The sequence below is a fragment of the Protopterus annectens genome, chromosome 2.part0 (assembly GCF_019279795.1).
Source record: "Protopterus annectens isolate FY-2018-M chromosome 2.part0, PAN1.0, whole genome shotgun sequence".
NCBI lineage: Eukaryota > Metazoa > Chordata > Ceratodontiformes > Protopteridae > Protopterus > Protopterus annectens.
This window is the reverse complement of record NC_056728.1, coordinates 1632181594-1632198893: the sequence shown is the minus strand read 5'-3', so window position 1 is coordinate 1632198893 and position 17300 is coordinate 1632181594. Positions and strand designations below refer to the sequence as shown.

The 17300-nt window shown below is 43.9% G+C and overlaps 1 protein-coding gene across 1 annotated transcript in view; it reads left to right on the top strand.

Annotated features, from left to right (window-relative positions):
* Nucleotides 1-16574, top strand: part of FBXO8 (F-box protein 8) — a 361063-nt gene extending 344489 nt beyond the window's left edge. The window contains exons 5-6 of the mRNA XM_044060422.1: nucleotides 16236-16432; nucleotides 16570-16574. Of these exons, the coding sequence (XP_043916357.1) occupies nucleotides 16236-16432; nucleotides 16570-16574 (202 nt within the window). The remainder of the gene's footprint in view (nucleotides 1-16235; nucleotides 16433-16569) is intronic.
* Nucleotides 16575-17300: the final 726 nt, after the last annotated feature.

Sequence of the window (17300 nt, the reverse complement as noted above, 5' to 3'; positions counted from 1 at the left end):
TTCAAATTCTTAGTCATACCATTGACTGCTAAGGGGAAATAAAGGAGTACTTGGATCATATGCATGACGTTAGAAATGTTCCTGTTACCCAGGTATTTTTGGTAATGACCCCAAAGCACCAAAAACTATTAGCATGACAACATAAACAACAGGAAATAGAAAGGGACGTTGCCAAACTTAAGGAGCCTATGACTAGAAAAATAACCAGAGACCCTATAGCGGTATTAAAGATATTTTGCAGATTCTATGAAAATCTGAATAGGGCAGAAAAATGGAGCATCGGATGCCAGTATTAGGGTGCAGCAGACAGTACACCTGCCGTTGGTGCTGGAAGACCAGAAACCTGTAAATTCTATTCCCACACCAGGTGATTGGATTGCTGAAACTGCAGTACAGCATTAATGAGGTGCTGTACCTCCTGAAAGTTTAATCCTTTAAAAGGTGTTAAGAATGAGCTCCTACCAGCTTGAGTTGGTTGTAGCTCAGGTGGATATAAAAGATCCCACAGCATTTTTCGAAAAGTGTTTGGGAAGCTCCTCAATTTCCATGGCCAAATTTCTTTTAGTAGTATAAATACCACCTACGATCACCCCTAAAATGAGGACACTAACCTAGTGGGATTAACCTGGTCAGCAAAGGATGGATGGGTTAAAAAAGACACAAATGGGAATATTTATTGAAGACCTAATATGCCATGATTGGAGGAATAATGCCGTTCAAGAATGGAGTGGATGAGATAAAATAGTGATGTATAGTCAGCCATCTGAGAAGTCACCAGAAACAGATGGTATTCCTATGGAATTTAGGAGGGAGAAAGTAATAAAGATCTGGAAGGATGTTCATCGTGTTACCCTGCTGCAGTCATCACACTTGGGTTATCCTGCTGTCAGGCGGTCCCACAGTCGGCCTGAATTCCAAAGTCTTGGTCTGGCGTCGGTTGCTGTCGCTTCTTCCCTTGCGCCAGGGGTATATCAGAGGCATCCGACGCCATTTTCTTCAGTCTTTCTTGCCGCGCAGTGCCCGAAGCTGAAACAGTTCGCAAGTACCGGTCGGCCGACACCTGAGATTTTCGATTTGAATTTCAGTCCGAAGTCTTCAATAAAGCTAAGTACCCCGTTGGGGAACAGTTTCTTGCCTCAGTCCGATGTCAGAAAAAGTTAACAATTGCATTTCTTGTGGGAAACAAATACCTCATAAGGACTTCCATTCCTATTGTATTCCGTACCTAGGCCAAGACCGCGACATCACAGGTTGTCGGTTTTGCGCTAGGTTTAATAAATGCACTATCAAATGCCATTTTGACTTCGCACAGCATTACTTTGGTAGGAAATTTAATTATATCATGCCGTCAGAGCAGCCGATGACCATAATTCATAAAAAATGCAAGAATAAGGACAGGCAGCCTAGGAAATAAGCCAGACCCCGAGGCCTCAGCTGGGCCTGTCGCCGGTTCTCCGGTTTTCAGTGAGGTGCCTACGCAGCCCCTGACGACCGCAGAGCTGGAACCCCAGACACCTGCCAACTCCCAAGCGGAGTCTACTAGGCCGACACAGCTAACTACCGACACCGGAGCGGAATTAGACACTGGTGCAGAGGAAACACCTTCGGTTGCAGAAGGTGTCTTCAGACCGACTACACTCACCATTAAATCTTATGCTAAGCTTAAAACTCCTTTAAAACCTAAGAAAACTGTTAATCAGTCTACAGGTCAAGGCCCCATGCCTAAGAATCAGATGCTTAAGATGGCTGAAGATTTAATTACCCTTATCAGGGGTTCCCATCCCCCTCCTGATAAACGACCAAGACAAGAGGAGGATTATGCATCCTCTAACCAGGTTTCTCTCTCCTCAGATTCTTCTGAGGAACAGGATTACACTTTTCCACCTTATGAGGATACTGATGCTGAAGACTCTATTCCCTCAGCATCTCCCCCTGAAGACTACTCCTTTGGGGAAACATTACATACCATGAGGGAACATTTCCACTGGGAAGGCCAGGATTACTCAGACTCTAAGAAAAGGCTCAGAGAGTTCCTTTTATTGCCCCAGCACAGACCTCTTGCTATCTCTCCTGTGTTAGATATTGTGGATGATGTCTACTTGGAGTCTAGTTTAAATCCAGACTCTCTACCTCCTGCTCCAGCCAAACCAGACAGATAATACAGAATACCTGACTCTCACAAATTCCTTTATAAAAGCCCTGTAGCTGACCCAGAAACCATATCCCAGGGTCCTAAGGGAACAAAAGCTTCCATGGCTAAAAATCCTGTGCCCCCTGAAAGAGATTCCAGAGCCCTAGATAGATGGGGAAAGAAAATGTACACCTCTGCAACTCTGGCTATGAGAGCATTAAATTGCCCGTTTCACATGTTTAAAATATCAACAATTCCTGATGTCTCATTTAAAACAGAAAAATGAGCACACATTCAGAACAGCCTGAATTCAAGGAAATGCAGGATCTGTTGCATGCAGCTGAACAGGTGGGCAAGCATACTTTACAATGCGGATTTGATTCATTGGAAGCTTCCTGTAGAGCAGCTGTTACTGGCTCTGTCATTCATAGACATGCTTGGTTAAAAGAGCAAACCCTCCCTGACCATGTTAAAGCAAAATTATTAGATGCACCTTTACATCAGGATGTATTATTTGGTGTCAAAGCAGAAGAGGTTTTAAAGAAAATGGAGGATAAGGCTAAATCTATGCAAACGGTCAAGGATTTCTTGCAGGTGCAACCCCCTCGCTTCAGCAGAAATTGGCCAACAAAAAATTGGTCCTTTCCAGCTTCAGACAGATCACAGAGGGGCAAATACAGACGCCCAAGGGGCAGAGGTCAGTCACAGGGCCCTTACAAACCTCGCCAATGAGGTTCTGCTACCCAGAAAGAAGGAGAAGACAGGCCCCAGGCTAGCAGAAGGCAGACACAGTGACTCTATCCTCAAACTTCCAAGCAAATCTCTCCTGGCAACACCCCTGGGAGGAAAACTAGCATTTTTTGCAGACAACTGGCACATCATCACAAAAGACAAATGGGTTCTAAACATTGCCTCTGAAGGATACAGATTCCACTTTCATACCTTACCAAGGATCAAAGGAATGCCAAACCTGCCACCAAATCAACGGGCAGAGGCACAAAAACAAATTACAGCTCTCATGAACATGAGAGCCATTCAACAGGTACCTACACAGGAGCAAGGACAAGGATTTTACTCAAGACTCTTCCTAGTTCCAAGAAAGGACAAAACATGGAGACCCATTCTGGATCTTTCAATTCTGAACACCTATCTGCAAGTACCAAAATTCAAGATGCTAACACTACAGCAGCTTCTTCCCATGCTGGGCAAGAAGGCTTGGCTAGTCACTTTGGACCTCAAGGAGGCATACCTGCATGTCCCTATCAGACAAAATTGCAGAAGATACCTCTGCTTCATTGCAGGTTCAAAGCATTATCAATTCTCTGCACTGCCCTTTGGCTTATCTACTGCGCCCAGGGTCTTCACAAAATGCCTGGCTCCAGTAATTGCATACTGCAGACAAAGAGGAATTCAAATATACCCATACTTGGACGACTGTCTTATTCAAGCAGAAAGCAGGGACATTCTTTTACAGCATCTGGCATTTGTCAAACACCTTCTAAGTTGCCTAGGGTACACAGTAAATGAAAAGAAATCAAAACTAGTGCCCTCACAAAACATAATATTCCTGGGTGCCAGCTTGAATACAACGGCCCAGATGGCTTATCTCACGCCAGACAAACCATGACAGCTGTTTCAATATTTCAAAATAATGGCAACAAAGACCCAACTCCCTGCAAGAAAAATTCTGCAGGCCTTGGGATTCATGGCATCTTGCATACTACTAATACCATTTGCAAAACTGCATATGAGGAAATTACAATGGTACCTGAAAAGTGTATGGACTCAGCACAGCCACAGCTTGGAAGCAATGATTCCACTCATTCCCTGCCTTCAACAGGAGTTTCTATGGTGGGCACAGGCATGTCACCTCAACAAGGGTCAGCCTTTCACCTTACCCACAGCCAGGCAAACTATGACAACAGATGCATCGGACTATGCCTGGGGAGCACACATGGCATGACAGTGCATTCAGGGCAAATGGACTACAGATCAGAGACACCTGCATATCAATCAAAAAGAAATGCTAGCAGTACAGAATGCCCTAACGGCTTTCAAGGACCTTCTACACCCAGGACAACTACTAATACGGACAGACAACACCACAGTTATGTGGTACATAAACAAGCAAGGGGGCACAAATTCCTACCCTCTATGCAGGCAAGCAATAACCTTGTGGAACATTGCACTGTCTTACTAGGTTCAATTACAAGCACAATTCCTGCCAGGAAAGAAAAACACATTGGCAGACGACTTAAGCAGAAACATCATGGATCCACACGAATGGAAACTAGATCCACAAGTATTTGCAATGATGGCTCAAAAATGGGGACACCAGACATAGATGTTTGCAAGCCCCCACAACCACCAACTTCAAAAATTTTGCACAAGGACCTTCCATCCACTAGCTTGGAAAGTGGACGCCCTCTCATTCAGTTGGAAAACATTAACAGTGTATGCCTTCCCTCCACTGCCTCTTCTAGCAAAGGTACTGCTGAAAGTCAGATTAGAGATGCCACAAATGAATCTCGTTGCACCAGACTGGCCACGCCAACATTGGTATCCAATTTTAAGGAACATGGCCCAGGGCCCACCATGGATTTTTGCCACATATTCCTCACCTACTCACCCAGCGAGACCATCTGATTCTACACAGCCAGCTCAAGACTTTAAACCTGGCTGCATGGCAAATTACCTAAACAACCAGCCAACACCTTTATCCAAAGCTGTTATGGATGTCATTCTGGAGGCCAGGAGGCCCAGCACCAGGAAAACCTATTCAGACAAATGGAAAAGATTTTGCGCCTGGAACCAGGCTAAAGGCCTAAATCCCCTGGAGCCGAACATTCCTCAGATTCTACAATACTTAACTGAGATGTTACACAAAGGACTTTCCTTTTCATCTGTTAAGATCCACGCCTCCGCTATTTCAGCTCATTACAGCACGGACCTTCCTTTATTTTTGCATCCACTCCTAAGACAGTACCTCAGAGGGGCAAAGAACTTAAGACCGCCAAGGAGAGCTCCAACACCTACTTGGGATCTCAACTTTGTCCTGGAAAAGCTTACACTGCCACCCTTTGAACCAGCTTTTTCAGCTGATTTAAAATTTTTTTCATGGAAATCTGCCCTACTACTAGCAATAACCTCAGCTAGAAGAGTCTCAGAGCTACAGGCACTAATGGCAGTGGAACCTTTCCTCATTTTTCATCAAGACAGTTTCTGTAAGAACTAATCCTTCCTTTATGCCAAAGGGTGGTATCCAGAGTGGCCCTAAACCAAACCATTCACTTGCCCACCTTCTTCCCAAATCCCCAGAACAAAGGAGAAAGACTCCTGCACTCTTTGGACATTCACAGGCAATTATGTTACTACTTGGATAAAACTAAGGCTTTCAGAAAAACTGACCAGCTCTTTGTGGCCTATGCTACAGGATCACAAGGAAAAGCTATCTCAAAACAGACAATTTCTAAATGGATAGGACATTGCATACGTTTCTGCTACACTCATCATGGGAAACCAGTGCCTGCTAACATTAGGTCCCACTCCACCAGGGCTACAGCTACATCAGCGGCCTTTCTCAGGGGAGTGCCAACCAAGGATATTCTAGAAGCTGCTACTTTGAGTTCAGTGCACACCTTCACCAAACACCATCACTTACCTCTTTACTCTAAGACCAGAGCTGGTTTTGCCACTACAGTTTTGCAGGGCCTACTAGCTTCTAACACTGACTCCACCTTCCCTCCTTAGCTTTGGGATTCAACCCAAGTGTGATGACTGCAGCAGGGTAACATGATGAACATAGTACAGTTTTGTACCTACCATAAATGTAGATGTTTGAGTGTTCACCCTGCTGCAGTCCAGGTTACCCTCCCTCCATCCCCTCTGAACTAGCTGAACTTATCTCTACCACTTTATCCTATACTACCTCTGTGGTGTATTTGCTTGTACCTAAGGGTTTTTGTTTTGTTTTTATATAGCCATATGTATATATTTATATATATTTTGCATACCTTTTGGGGGCACCTGACATCTGGGGCAAGAAAAACTGAAGAAAATGGCGTCTGATGCCTCTTGTATACCCCTGGCGCACTAACGTCAGGAAAGAAGCGACAGCAACCGACGCCGGACCATGACTTTGGAATTCGGGCCAACTGCAGGACCGCCTGACGGCAGGATAACCCAAGTGTGATGACTGCAGCAGGGTGAGCACTCGAACATCTACATTTATGGTAGGTACAAAACTGTACTTTTTGTTTAATGATATCTTAAAAGGAGGGGAAGTACCAGCTGTGGTGGCTATACTACCCAAAGAGGGCAAAGGCTCTTTAAATCCAACTTCTTATACACCCGTTTTAATTTTGAACCATGATTGTAAAGTGTATATATTTATACTGAAGAAGAGAATAGCGCTAAGGTGTTGCCAAAACTGAACTGGCAGATATAAATTGGTGTGGTTTTATGGAAAGAATGCAAACTTTTACAGCATTTTAACAGAATGCTGATGACCCAGAAGGAAGCTGAGTGAAAGAAGACCCCACTGTTGTTAATTGGCCCTGGATGCAGGGAAGGCATTCCATAGTTAGCTAGGATTTTTATTAGGGCAATGACTGCTTTTGCATTTCTGGATGGAATAAGAGACAGGATTCAAAATGCACATGGGTCCTGTCTGACGAGATGTACTTAGGAACTACAGAGGGTGGTGTTCTCTCTTATTGTTTGACTTGTAGTTAGAATAACTGGCACTGAAAATAGGTAACTCACAAATTCAGGGGTATAACTGGTATAGTACTCAAGTAAAACTAGCTTTAGTTGCACATGATACTATTTTGTAATTGATAAATCCAGAAAAGGATATTTCAGAGCTGGAGAACAACTTGAGACATTTTAAATTTTTTTTGCATGATAAAATACACAGTAAAGCAAAGGCTATAGCAGTAAACTGTGTTCGCACATTAATTGGTTCAGCAGTACCTACATTATGGGGACATAAGATGAAGTATTTAAGTGGAATGATTAAAAGGAATTCTGTTATGGCAGCTATGAATATGTAGGAAGAGACTAAACAAACGATAATGGAAAAATTGAGAAGTTGGAAACTCTTTAGTGTGGATATGGAAAGTAAGGGATGTGGATCTCCTGAGTTGCTATATGTTATAAGCAAGGTGTGTGGGGGCTGCAAGAGTCCTTGCCCCATTGCATAGAACATCTGCAAAGGTTTTCAGCAAAGTGTTTCAGCCCTTTGTGTTCCTCATAATACTAGCTTTCCGGTTGTTTGGCATTATGAATGTATCGGACTATGTTGTGGACAGCCTGGAATGGTTTTTCCTAATAGAGTGGAGGACAGTAGTAGTCGTCCCTCTGAATAAAGGGACACCATCTACTGACTCCGGAAATTACAGACCCATAAATTTGACTAGTCATGTATGTAAGACCATGGAAAGAATGGACCTTAAAAGTAATGACATAGGAAACTTCCAGTCACTGGACCTGACCCAGTTCAGCTTTGTCAAGGGCAGGTCTTGCCTACTGAATCTGGTGAATTTTTTTGAGAAAGTCACTATGGCCATGGATGACTTACTTCAACTCAGCCAAGGCGTTTGACACAATTCCCCACTCAGGCATTGTAAATAAACTCACAAAACTGGACAAAAATCTATACGTCACCAAATGGATAGCCAGTTTGCTCACAGACAGGACACAGGAGGGGCTGACACAGACAAACAACTGGTGTCATGGCCATTGACTAAAACTAAATACCAAAACATGCATAATAGTATTCTTTGGGAAGTCATCCATCCCTGGTAACTATCATGTTGACAACATACACCTTAGAGTTGACCCAGTAGCCCGGGACTTTGGGATACACATAGATAGTAATCTAGCCTTTGACCATCATGTGTCTACAGTGGTGAGGAAATCATTCTGTGTTGCACAACTTATAAACAAAAGTATGGCATCTAATCCCAAGGAAGTCACTGTTCCACTGTATTCAGCATTCATCAGATCTATTGTTGAGTACAGTGCCCCTTTGGTATATACCTAACCAGGCATATCCAACAGTTGGAACATCCACAGAGATTCTTCACAAAAAGAATACAGGGTGTAATAAAATGCCCTATGCAGACTGCCTCAAGGTATTATCCCTGTATTCTGTCTCCTACAGGCTTTTGAGGGAAGATGTATGCCTGGCATACAGGGCATTGTCAAACCCCACTCTGGACCTCCTGCATATCCACAAAACAAACAGCACCAGAATTACCAATGTTCTTCGTGTTTCACTGTTGCAGTCAATACATTTGTGGTAATCTGCTGGCTGGTTGCCCTCAGTCGGCCTGATTAACAAAGTCTTGGGTCCTGTGTCGGTTGATGTCCCTTCTTCCATGTCGTCAGGGGTATAAAAAATGCATCCACCGCCATTACGTCAGTCTTTCTTGCTGTGCGGTGCCCAAAGCAGAAGCAGTTCGCAAGTGCCGGTCGGCCGACTCCTGAAATTTTCGTTTTCGAGTTTCAGAACCGAAGTCTTCAACTTAAAGCTAAGTACCCCGCTAGGGAAAATTTTTCTTGCTCCTTACCGATGTCAGTAAAAGTTAATAATTGCATTACTTGTGGAAAGCAAATACCTCACAAAGATTTTCATTCATACTGTATTTCTTGTCACTGCGGTGGTGCTGTATTCCTTGTCACTGCGATGGTGGTGCTGCGGTAGCATTGTCACCTCACAGTAAGACGTTTTCCTGTTCGATTCTCAGCTAGAGGTCTTCTGTGTGGAGACATGCGTGAATGGGCGTACCTTCATTGAAGGTTATGTGTCAGGGCTGGCAACTCTGCACATAAAAATCCGCTGCCAATCATTACCGGACCAGAGTTCTGCTGTGGCGACCCCTAACCGGGAAAAGCCGAAAGACACAACAACAACTGTATTCCTTGTCTAGGCCCTGACCACGACGTACCTTGCTGTAAATTTTGTGCTTTGTTTAATCAGCGCACTATCCATCATCGGTACATTTTTGCCTCTAAATATTTCGGTTCATGGTTTAATTGTCCAGAAATGTCGTCTGTTAGCCATCCAACTACCGGGATTCCGAAAAAATGCAAAGGTAAAGACAGAGACAGGCCACCGAGGTCCAAAACTGCCAACAACACTTCTAAGTCAGTCACCAGTTCGCCGGTACTCAGTGAGGCGCTTTCGCAGCCACTGATACCGGCTACTTCTGATTCGCATGCCTCTACTGAGACCCATTCGGAGTCCGGTATGCCACGAGAGGCTTCACCTATGGAACCCTTGGATGGGTCCGGAGCCGCTGTGCAGGCATCGGCTTCTGAGGGTGTATTCAGGCCTATAGACTTGCATATTAAATCGACTCCACCTTCATTACTAAGGCCTAAATCTCGATCTATGTCTAAAAAACCGACACTCAGGCCACATGTTCAGGCCCCTATGCCTAAAAAACAGATGATCAAAATGGCTGAAGCTCTAATTACTTTAATCAGGGGTAGGGAACCCCCCCCCCTGAGGCCTAGGGCTGAGCTTGATTATGAATCTTCTGATCAGGTTTCTGTTTCTTCTGACTCTTCTAATAACCTGGATTTATCCATACCTACTTATGAGGATTCTGATGCAGAGGATTCCATTCCCTCTGCTTCCCCTTTTGGGGAAACTTTACGTACTTTAAGGGAGCATTTCCACTGGAAAAGTCAGGAATTTTCTGATTCAAAAAAGAGGCTTAGGGATTTCCTCCTTCTACCTCAGCATAGGCCCTTGGCTATACCTCCTGTACTAGACATTGTTGATGTGTTTTCGGAATCCAGTATGGCCCCTGATTCCCTGCCTTCGACTCCTGGTAATCCTGACAGATACTACAGGGTTCTTGAGTCCCATAAGTTCCTTTTCAAAAATCCTGTTTTCAGATCCAGAAACCAAAGGCATTAAGGCTTCTACTGCTAAAAATCCTACCCCTTCTGATAGAGACTCCAGGGCACTGGATAGATGGGTAAGACGGTTTATACTTCTGCAACCTTGGCAATCAGAGCTTTAAACTGCCAATTTCATATGTTAAAATATCAACAGCATATTATTGGACTGCTTAAACAGAAAAATGATGTTGATTCCTGACTGTATGGAAAATAAAGATTTACAGGATTTATTGCATTCTGCTGAACAAGTTAGAAAACATGCTTTGCAATGTGGTTTTGATTCTTTAGAGGCCTCCTGCAGGGCTGCTGTTACTGGGTCTGTGCTTAGAAGGCATGCTTGGCTTAAGGAGCAATCTTTACTTGATCATGTTAAAGCAAAATTGTTGGATGCTCCTTTAAATCAGGACCGTCTGTTTGGCAATAAGGCTGAAGAAGTTCTAATAAAAGATGGAAGATTTTATGCAAATTGTTAAAGATTTCTTACAAGTGCAACCTCCAAGATTTAGTAGGCACTGGCCTACTAAGAATTGGTCTTTTCCAGCTCCTTCCAGATCCTCACAAGCCAAACCCAGACACACCAAAAGCACTAGGTTTCAGTCCCAGGGGACTCTCAGAACTAAGCAATGGGGGGCCTCCACTTCCAAATCTAGAAATAACAAGACACACCCCTATGGTAAACAGTCTCAATGACTTCCTTTTAAAATTACCAAGCACTTACCTTAAGCCACGCCTTTGCGGGGGGGGGGGGTATTGCTCTTCATGCAAAGAACTGGGAACTCATAACCCAGGACATATGGGTTTTAAATATAGTGTCCCATGGATACAGATTTCATTTCCACACGTTGCCAACACCAAACGGGTGGCCAGACCTGCCCCCAAATCAGTGGGCAGAGGCTCAAAAGCAAATATTTTCCCTCCTACACATGGGGGCTATTCAGCCCGGTACCAGAAGAGGAAAAAGGACAAGATTTCTGTTTCAGGCTTTGTCTGGTACCCAGAAAAGACAAATCATGGCGTCCAATTCTGGACCTGTCTACACCTTTCTGGACATTCCAAAATTCATGATGCTGACTCTTCACCGGTTAGTTTCTATGCTAGGCAAAGATGCCTGGTTGGCAACTCCAGATTTAAAAGAAGCATACCTGCACATCCCAATCAGGGAATCTTGCAGAAGATACCTACGCTTCAAAGCAGGCTACTTGCATTATCAGTTCTCTGCACTGCCCTTTGGCTTGTCTGCTGTGCCCAGGGTATTCGCAAAGTGCCTGGCTCCAGTTATTGCATTTTGCAGGCAAAGAAATATTCAAATATATCCACACCTGGACGATTGTCTAATTCAGGCAGAAAACCCAGGGCACACTTCTAAATCATCTGGCATTTGTAAAAAAGGGTTCTAACTTGTCTGGGGTACACCATAAATGAAAAGAAATCACAACTGGTACCCTCCCAACAGATTATATTCTTGGGTGCAAGCTTGAATACAACTGCCCAGATGGCTTTCCTCACACCAGAGAAGCAAATTAATTTGGTAACTTACTTCAAACAAGTGGCCACAAAAACCCTGCTTATCTGAAAGACAAATACTGCAAGCCTTGGGGTTCATGGCCTCCTGCATTCTTCTAATTCCATATGCAAGACTGCATATGAGGAAAGTACAGTAGTACTTTTATGGAGTCAACATTGTCACAGCCTGGAAACAATGATTCCTATCATACCTTGCCTACGCCTGGGATTCCTATGGTGGGCAGAGGCCTGCCACCAAAACAAGGGACTGCCATTCACACTACCCTCTGCCGCCCAAACCCTAACTACAGATGCATCAGACTGTGCATGGGGGGGCTCACCTGGCAGGGAAGTGCATTCAGGGCAAATGGAACCCAAATCAGATGCACCTACATATCAATAAAAAAGAAGTGTTAGCTGTACAGAATGCTCTGACAGCCTACAAGGACTACATTCTTCAGGACAGCTAATGGTAAAGCTGGACAACACCACAGTTATGTGGTACATAAACAAGCAGGGGGGTACACATTCTTACCCCCTCTGCAGACTAGCCATGGTACTGTGGAACACAGCCTTGAGCTACCAAGTGCACCTACAAGCTCAATTCCTGCCAGGAAAATTGAATACACTGGCAGACAGACTATGCAGAAATCTCATGGACCAACACGAGTGGAAAGTGGAACCTCAGATCTATGTCTGGGCTCCCCCATTTGCTTGTCAACATGCTGAAAATCCATTTGCCTCCCCCCAGAACTACCAGTTGGACAGGTTTTGCACAAAGACTCCCCACAAAAAAAGCCTGGAAAGTGGATGCTCTGTCCTTCAGCTTGAAAAACCTATCAGTCTACGCCTTTCCCCCTCTGCTCTCCAAACGTCTGATAAAAGTCAAACAGGACAAACCAAGAATGATTTTGATTGCTCCAGACTGGCCACGCCAACACTGGTACCCACTCCTGCGCAGTGTCACAAATATCTCCATGGCATCTGCCTCAGACCCCTTCCTTGCTGTCTCAGCAGGAGAACCAAATTCTGCACCCTCAGCTTCCAACATTGAACCTTGCAGCCTGGCTAATCACTTAAATTCACCCTTATCATCCCTCAACAAACCTGTGATGGATGTCATCTTGGAGACGAGAAGGCCTAGTACTAGAAAATCTTATGCTGACAAATGGAAAAGATTCTGTGCCTGGAACCAGTCTTTAGGGATGAGCACAGCAGCGCCCAGTTTACCTCAGATTCTGCAATACTTAATGGAGATGCTTCACAAGGGCCTGTCTATTTCCTCTATTAAAATCAACGCTTCAGCTGTTTCAGCTCACTATAACACAGAACCACCCTTCTTCTCTCATCCCTTGCTCAAGCAGTATCTCAGAGGGGCAAAGAACTTGAGACCACCCAGGAGAGCCCCTACCCCTGCCTGGGCCCTTAACTTTGTTTTGGAGAAGCTCACTCTTCCTGCTTTCGAGCCAGCTACTACTGCAGACTTAAAATTTCTTTCTTGGAAAACAGCGTTCCTTTTAGCAATCACTTCAGCTAGAAGGATATCTGAATTACAGGCCCTTATGGCAGTGGAGCCTTTCATCATCTTTCATGCGGACAGGGCATCTCTGAGGACCAATCCATCCTTCATGCCCAAGGTGGCTTCCAGTGTGGCTCTTAATCAGTCCATTCATTTGCCAATCTTTTTTCCCAATCCACAGAACAAAGGGGAAATGATTCTGCATTCCTTGGATGTGCACAGACAACTTAAATTTTACTTGGACAGGACGAAATCTCGAAGAAATCCTGAACAATTGCTGGTAGCATTTGCTGCAGGGCCAGAGGGGAAGGCCATTTCAAAACAAACTATTTCTAAATGGATAAGCCATTGCATTCGTTTCTGCTATAAGCGCCATGGAAAACCTATCCCCCAAGTCATCGGATCTCACTCCACCAGGGCTGCATCTACTTCTACAGCTTTTCTCAGAGGTGTTCCTACCAGGGATAGTCTAGAAGCTGCTACCTGGAGTTCTGTACATACTTTCACCAAGCATGATCATTTACCAATTTTCTCTAAATCCAGAGCTGGTTTTGCTACTGCTGTCTTGCAGGGCCTTATAACTGGCCCTAATGCTGTATAAACTCCTCCTCCCAACCATAGGTTTGGGAATCTACCCAAATGTAATGACTGCAACAGTGAAACATGAAGAACATAGTACAGTTGTGTACACTTACCATAAATGTAGATGTTCGAGTGTATTCACTGTTGCAGTCCTGGTTAACCCTCCCTTCCGCCCCCTAATTTTCTCTGGCTATACTTCTACTTTCTTTTACTATGCTTAAAAGCCTTTTTGGCGTATTTCCTTTTGGTTGGAGGTATATTTTTGTGTTTTTAATTTTATTTGCTTCCCATTAGGGGACACCTAATATCTGGGGCAAGAAAAACTGACATGGCATCCAATGCATTTTTTGTGCCCCTGACTACCTGACATCGTGGAAGAAGGGATAGCAACTGACGCAGGACCCAAGACTTTGTTAATCAGGCAGACTAAAGCCAACCTGCCAGCAGATTACCCCAAATGTAATGATTGCAACAGTGAATACACTTGAACATCTACATTTATGGTAAGTGTACACAACTGTACTTTTTAAAGACTTTAACCCTTGCCTGTGATATAAATAGGACCTGCTGGGGAAATGGGCATTTATCCCAGAGACTTCCCTGTCTATGGAACAGGCTCCCCATCCATGTGAAGCAGAGTTCCTCCCTAACCCAATTCAAGTGCAGCTTGGACAATTGGATGGGAAACCAGAAATCCATCCCTGGTTTGGCACCTATGTCTCTAATGGGCACTGGTAACCTGTAAATGGTTAGTCTCCCAGACCCATGCTTACACTTATCAAGGGTGTCAGAACTTGTCAGAGATTTGGGATATATGGCTAGGATTAAAAAGGCCCTTGTGGTTGTTAGCCTAGTAAACACCTATGAATCTATGTGGTTAAAGTGGGTGAATCCAAGTCTAGCAAGAGGCCATGTACTAGTGGTGTGCCACAGGGCTCAGTGCTGGGACCACTCCTGTTTGGAATGTATTCTCTGAAGTCAAGGCTAATGTGGAAGGCCTCCAGATAACAAAATTTGCCGACGACTGCAAGATGAGGACAATAAGTAATTGCATCTCCCAGTGAGCTATGCGGATAGACTAAAAGTCGTATTCCTTTGCTGTGTCTGCTACTGACTGTTAAGGGGTGACCTGTGCCTGACCTACAAGGCACTCACAAATCCAGGCCTGATGGAGGTGCTATACATCCACAAGTCTAACAGCACAAGGGTCACCCACTCTAGGTGTCTAAACTTAGCAACTCAAACAAAGCACAGGAGATTGCCCCTTCTTGGGAACAGGCATCCTGTTCACATTAAGCAAAACCCTTCCCTGATCCTCTTCAAATGCTTTTTGAATCAGTGGATGGGGAATCACTGTTTCACATCTGGGGTAGTGCCTGTGTCCGTTGTGGAGAAGGGCCATCTTCAAGATACCTGTTGTACAGGTATACCATCATCTTGCCCCTAGGGGTATATATTGAGTAAAATTGTAAGGGCCCTTAAGCCTTTAGCCTAGTAATCTGCTGTGAACAAGCATATCCATCTTGGGAGTTGAAGGAACTTGTTTGTTCAGATGAGTATGCTTCAACATACCCTTTCTAAAGGGATGTCTCATTGCATTTCATTGTTTATATCTTGGAAAGAAGTTGAAAAGGCATATTGGATCCCACTATACAAGGGCACAGCAGCCTCTGTGGCTTTCCTAAAATGGGCAAGTACTTGGACCATCCTTTAGGTAGCCAGTGGTAGTCAGTCCATAAGTTTCCAAGCTTTGTTGGTTAAATAGTGACAAACCAGGTCTTTGCTGTGGAGGCAGCCATCTTACAGGACCTTGTACACCCAATGCAAACTAACACAGCTACCTTCCATACTCTATGAATCTTCCCATTAGTCATTGCTACTACAACTGTGATCAGTGTGAAGAATCTACTACAGTTTTGTAAACACTTACTATAATAGTAGATGTTCAAGTGAGTCAGTGTTACAGAACAATCCCACATCTTGCTCTTTTTATTTTGGACTTCCATTGGCTGGAGTGTGACATCCTTCCTTTCCTTGTACCATTCCGTCCTTTCTTTTCATATGTTCATACTTGGATATGCTGGAGCAACACGTCATCTAGACTTTTGCCCTTCCTGGGACTTGTCCCATTGGGACATGTGATGTAGGATCCTGCCTTTAAGGGGGGCCTTACCTAGGATATAGGCAAACCTTGTGTCCTTCAGGATTTTGAGTGAGAAAAGATGGCACAGAACGCTTGCATTATCCTGGAGATATGTTGAATTCACACTGGAGTAGGCTTCTGTCCTGCAAGAAGAGAGGCAGTCTGAGCTTTGAAGCCTGGCCAGGTGTTAGGTCTTCTGCCACAGAAGTCCCAGTAGTCAGTACTGTTGCAGCAGTGATACATTTGAACATCTGCTATTATGGCACATTTCTACTTTCCATACCTATATTGTAGTGTAATGCCTACAAGTTTGCCATGGTAAGTAAACCCATCGCTGAAATTCTTTTTGAGATGAAACTTGTACAGATCTATTAGTGTGTATAAATTCTTAAACATTCCTGGATTTGTCACAAAAAATGTGCACTCTTTCTTCTTTCAAGGAGAGATGTCTTGGATGAGCTTGTAACATTGCACAATTTTAGAAATCAGTTTCTGCCTAATGCACTGAGAGAATTCTTCCGACACATTCATGCACCTGAGGAACGTGGAGAGTACCTTGAGACACTAATAACCAAATTTTCACACAGATTCTGTGCATGCAACCCAGATCTCGTAAGGGAACTTGGTCTTAGCCCAGGTAAGTGAATAGAAGGTAATCTCTTTTTTATGTGAGAACTTTTCATTACATTGAATGTGCCATAACCATGCATGACGTTTGTGGTTGACTTTGCCATATTTTTTGTTAAGTTCATCTGTTTTGTTTTTGTTTTTCAGAATAGTGATAATGTGCTGGAAACCTGTTCATAAACATATACATCTGCATCTGTTACTTTGATGCATGATTGATATGTCATAGCCATAGTTCTATGCATTAGATTACCTAGACACGTCTGTACATACATTGAAAGAAGTGTTTGACTTCTAGACCAATTAAGAACACAATAAGCTGTTCTGTAAAATGTGTACAGGACTCCCCAGCAGATGTTTATCGTGCCATACTGCTGCAGTCATTACACTTGGGTTATCCTGCCGTCAGGCGGGTCCTCAGTCGGCCGAATTCCAAAGTCTTGGTCCAGCGTCGGTTCATGATGGCCAGCTTCTCCTCTCACTTACTGTGCAGTTTTCCCGGTACACATGCTTCCAAAAAGAGACAGTAGCTGAAAGCAATGCCCATAATACCTAAAAATTTAATGCACCATTTTCAAAATAGCATGTAGTATGCCCCTTAAAAGAACTCCAACCTTGTACTTTAATTCTTTAAAAAAATAGAGTGATCATATTGCATAGGGAGAAAGATGAAATTGCCCTATAGCAACGGTCTTGAGAGTAGTCACTTAATCCCATTATTTTCATATAGTCACTTAGTCGTGTCCTTTTCATATCCCTTGCACTACAAAACATAAAATGTAAAGCTGTTTCCGTTATGCATGTTAGAGAGTTTATCAGTTGGGTGCCTTCCTTCAGAGGACAAGGTAGGTCTTTTTGGAATACCAAGCATTCAGCTT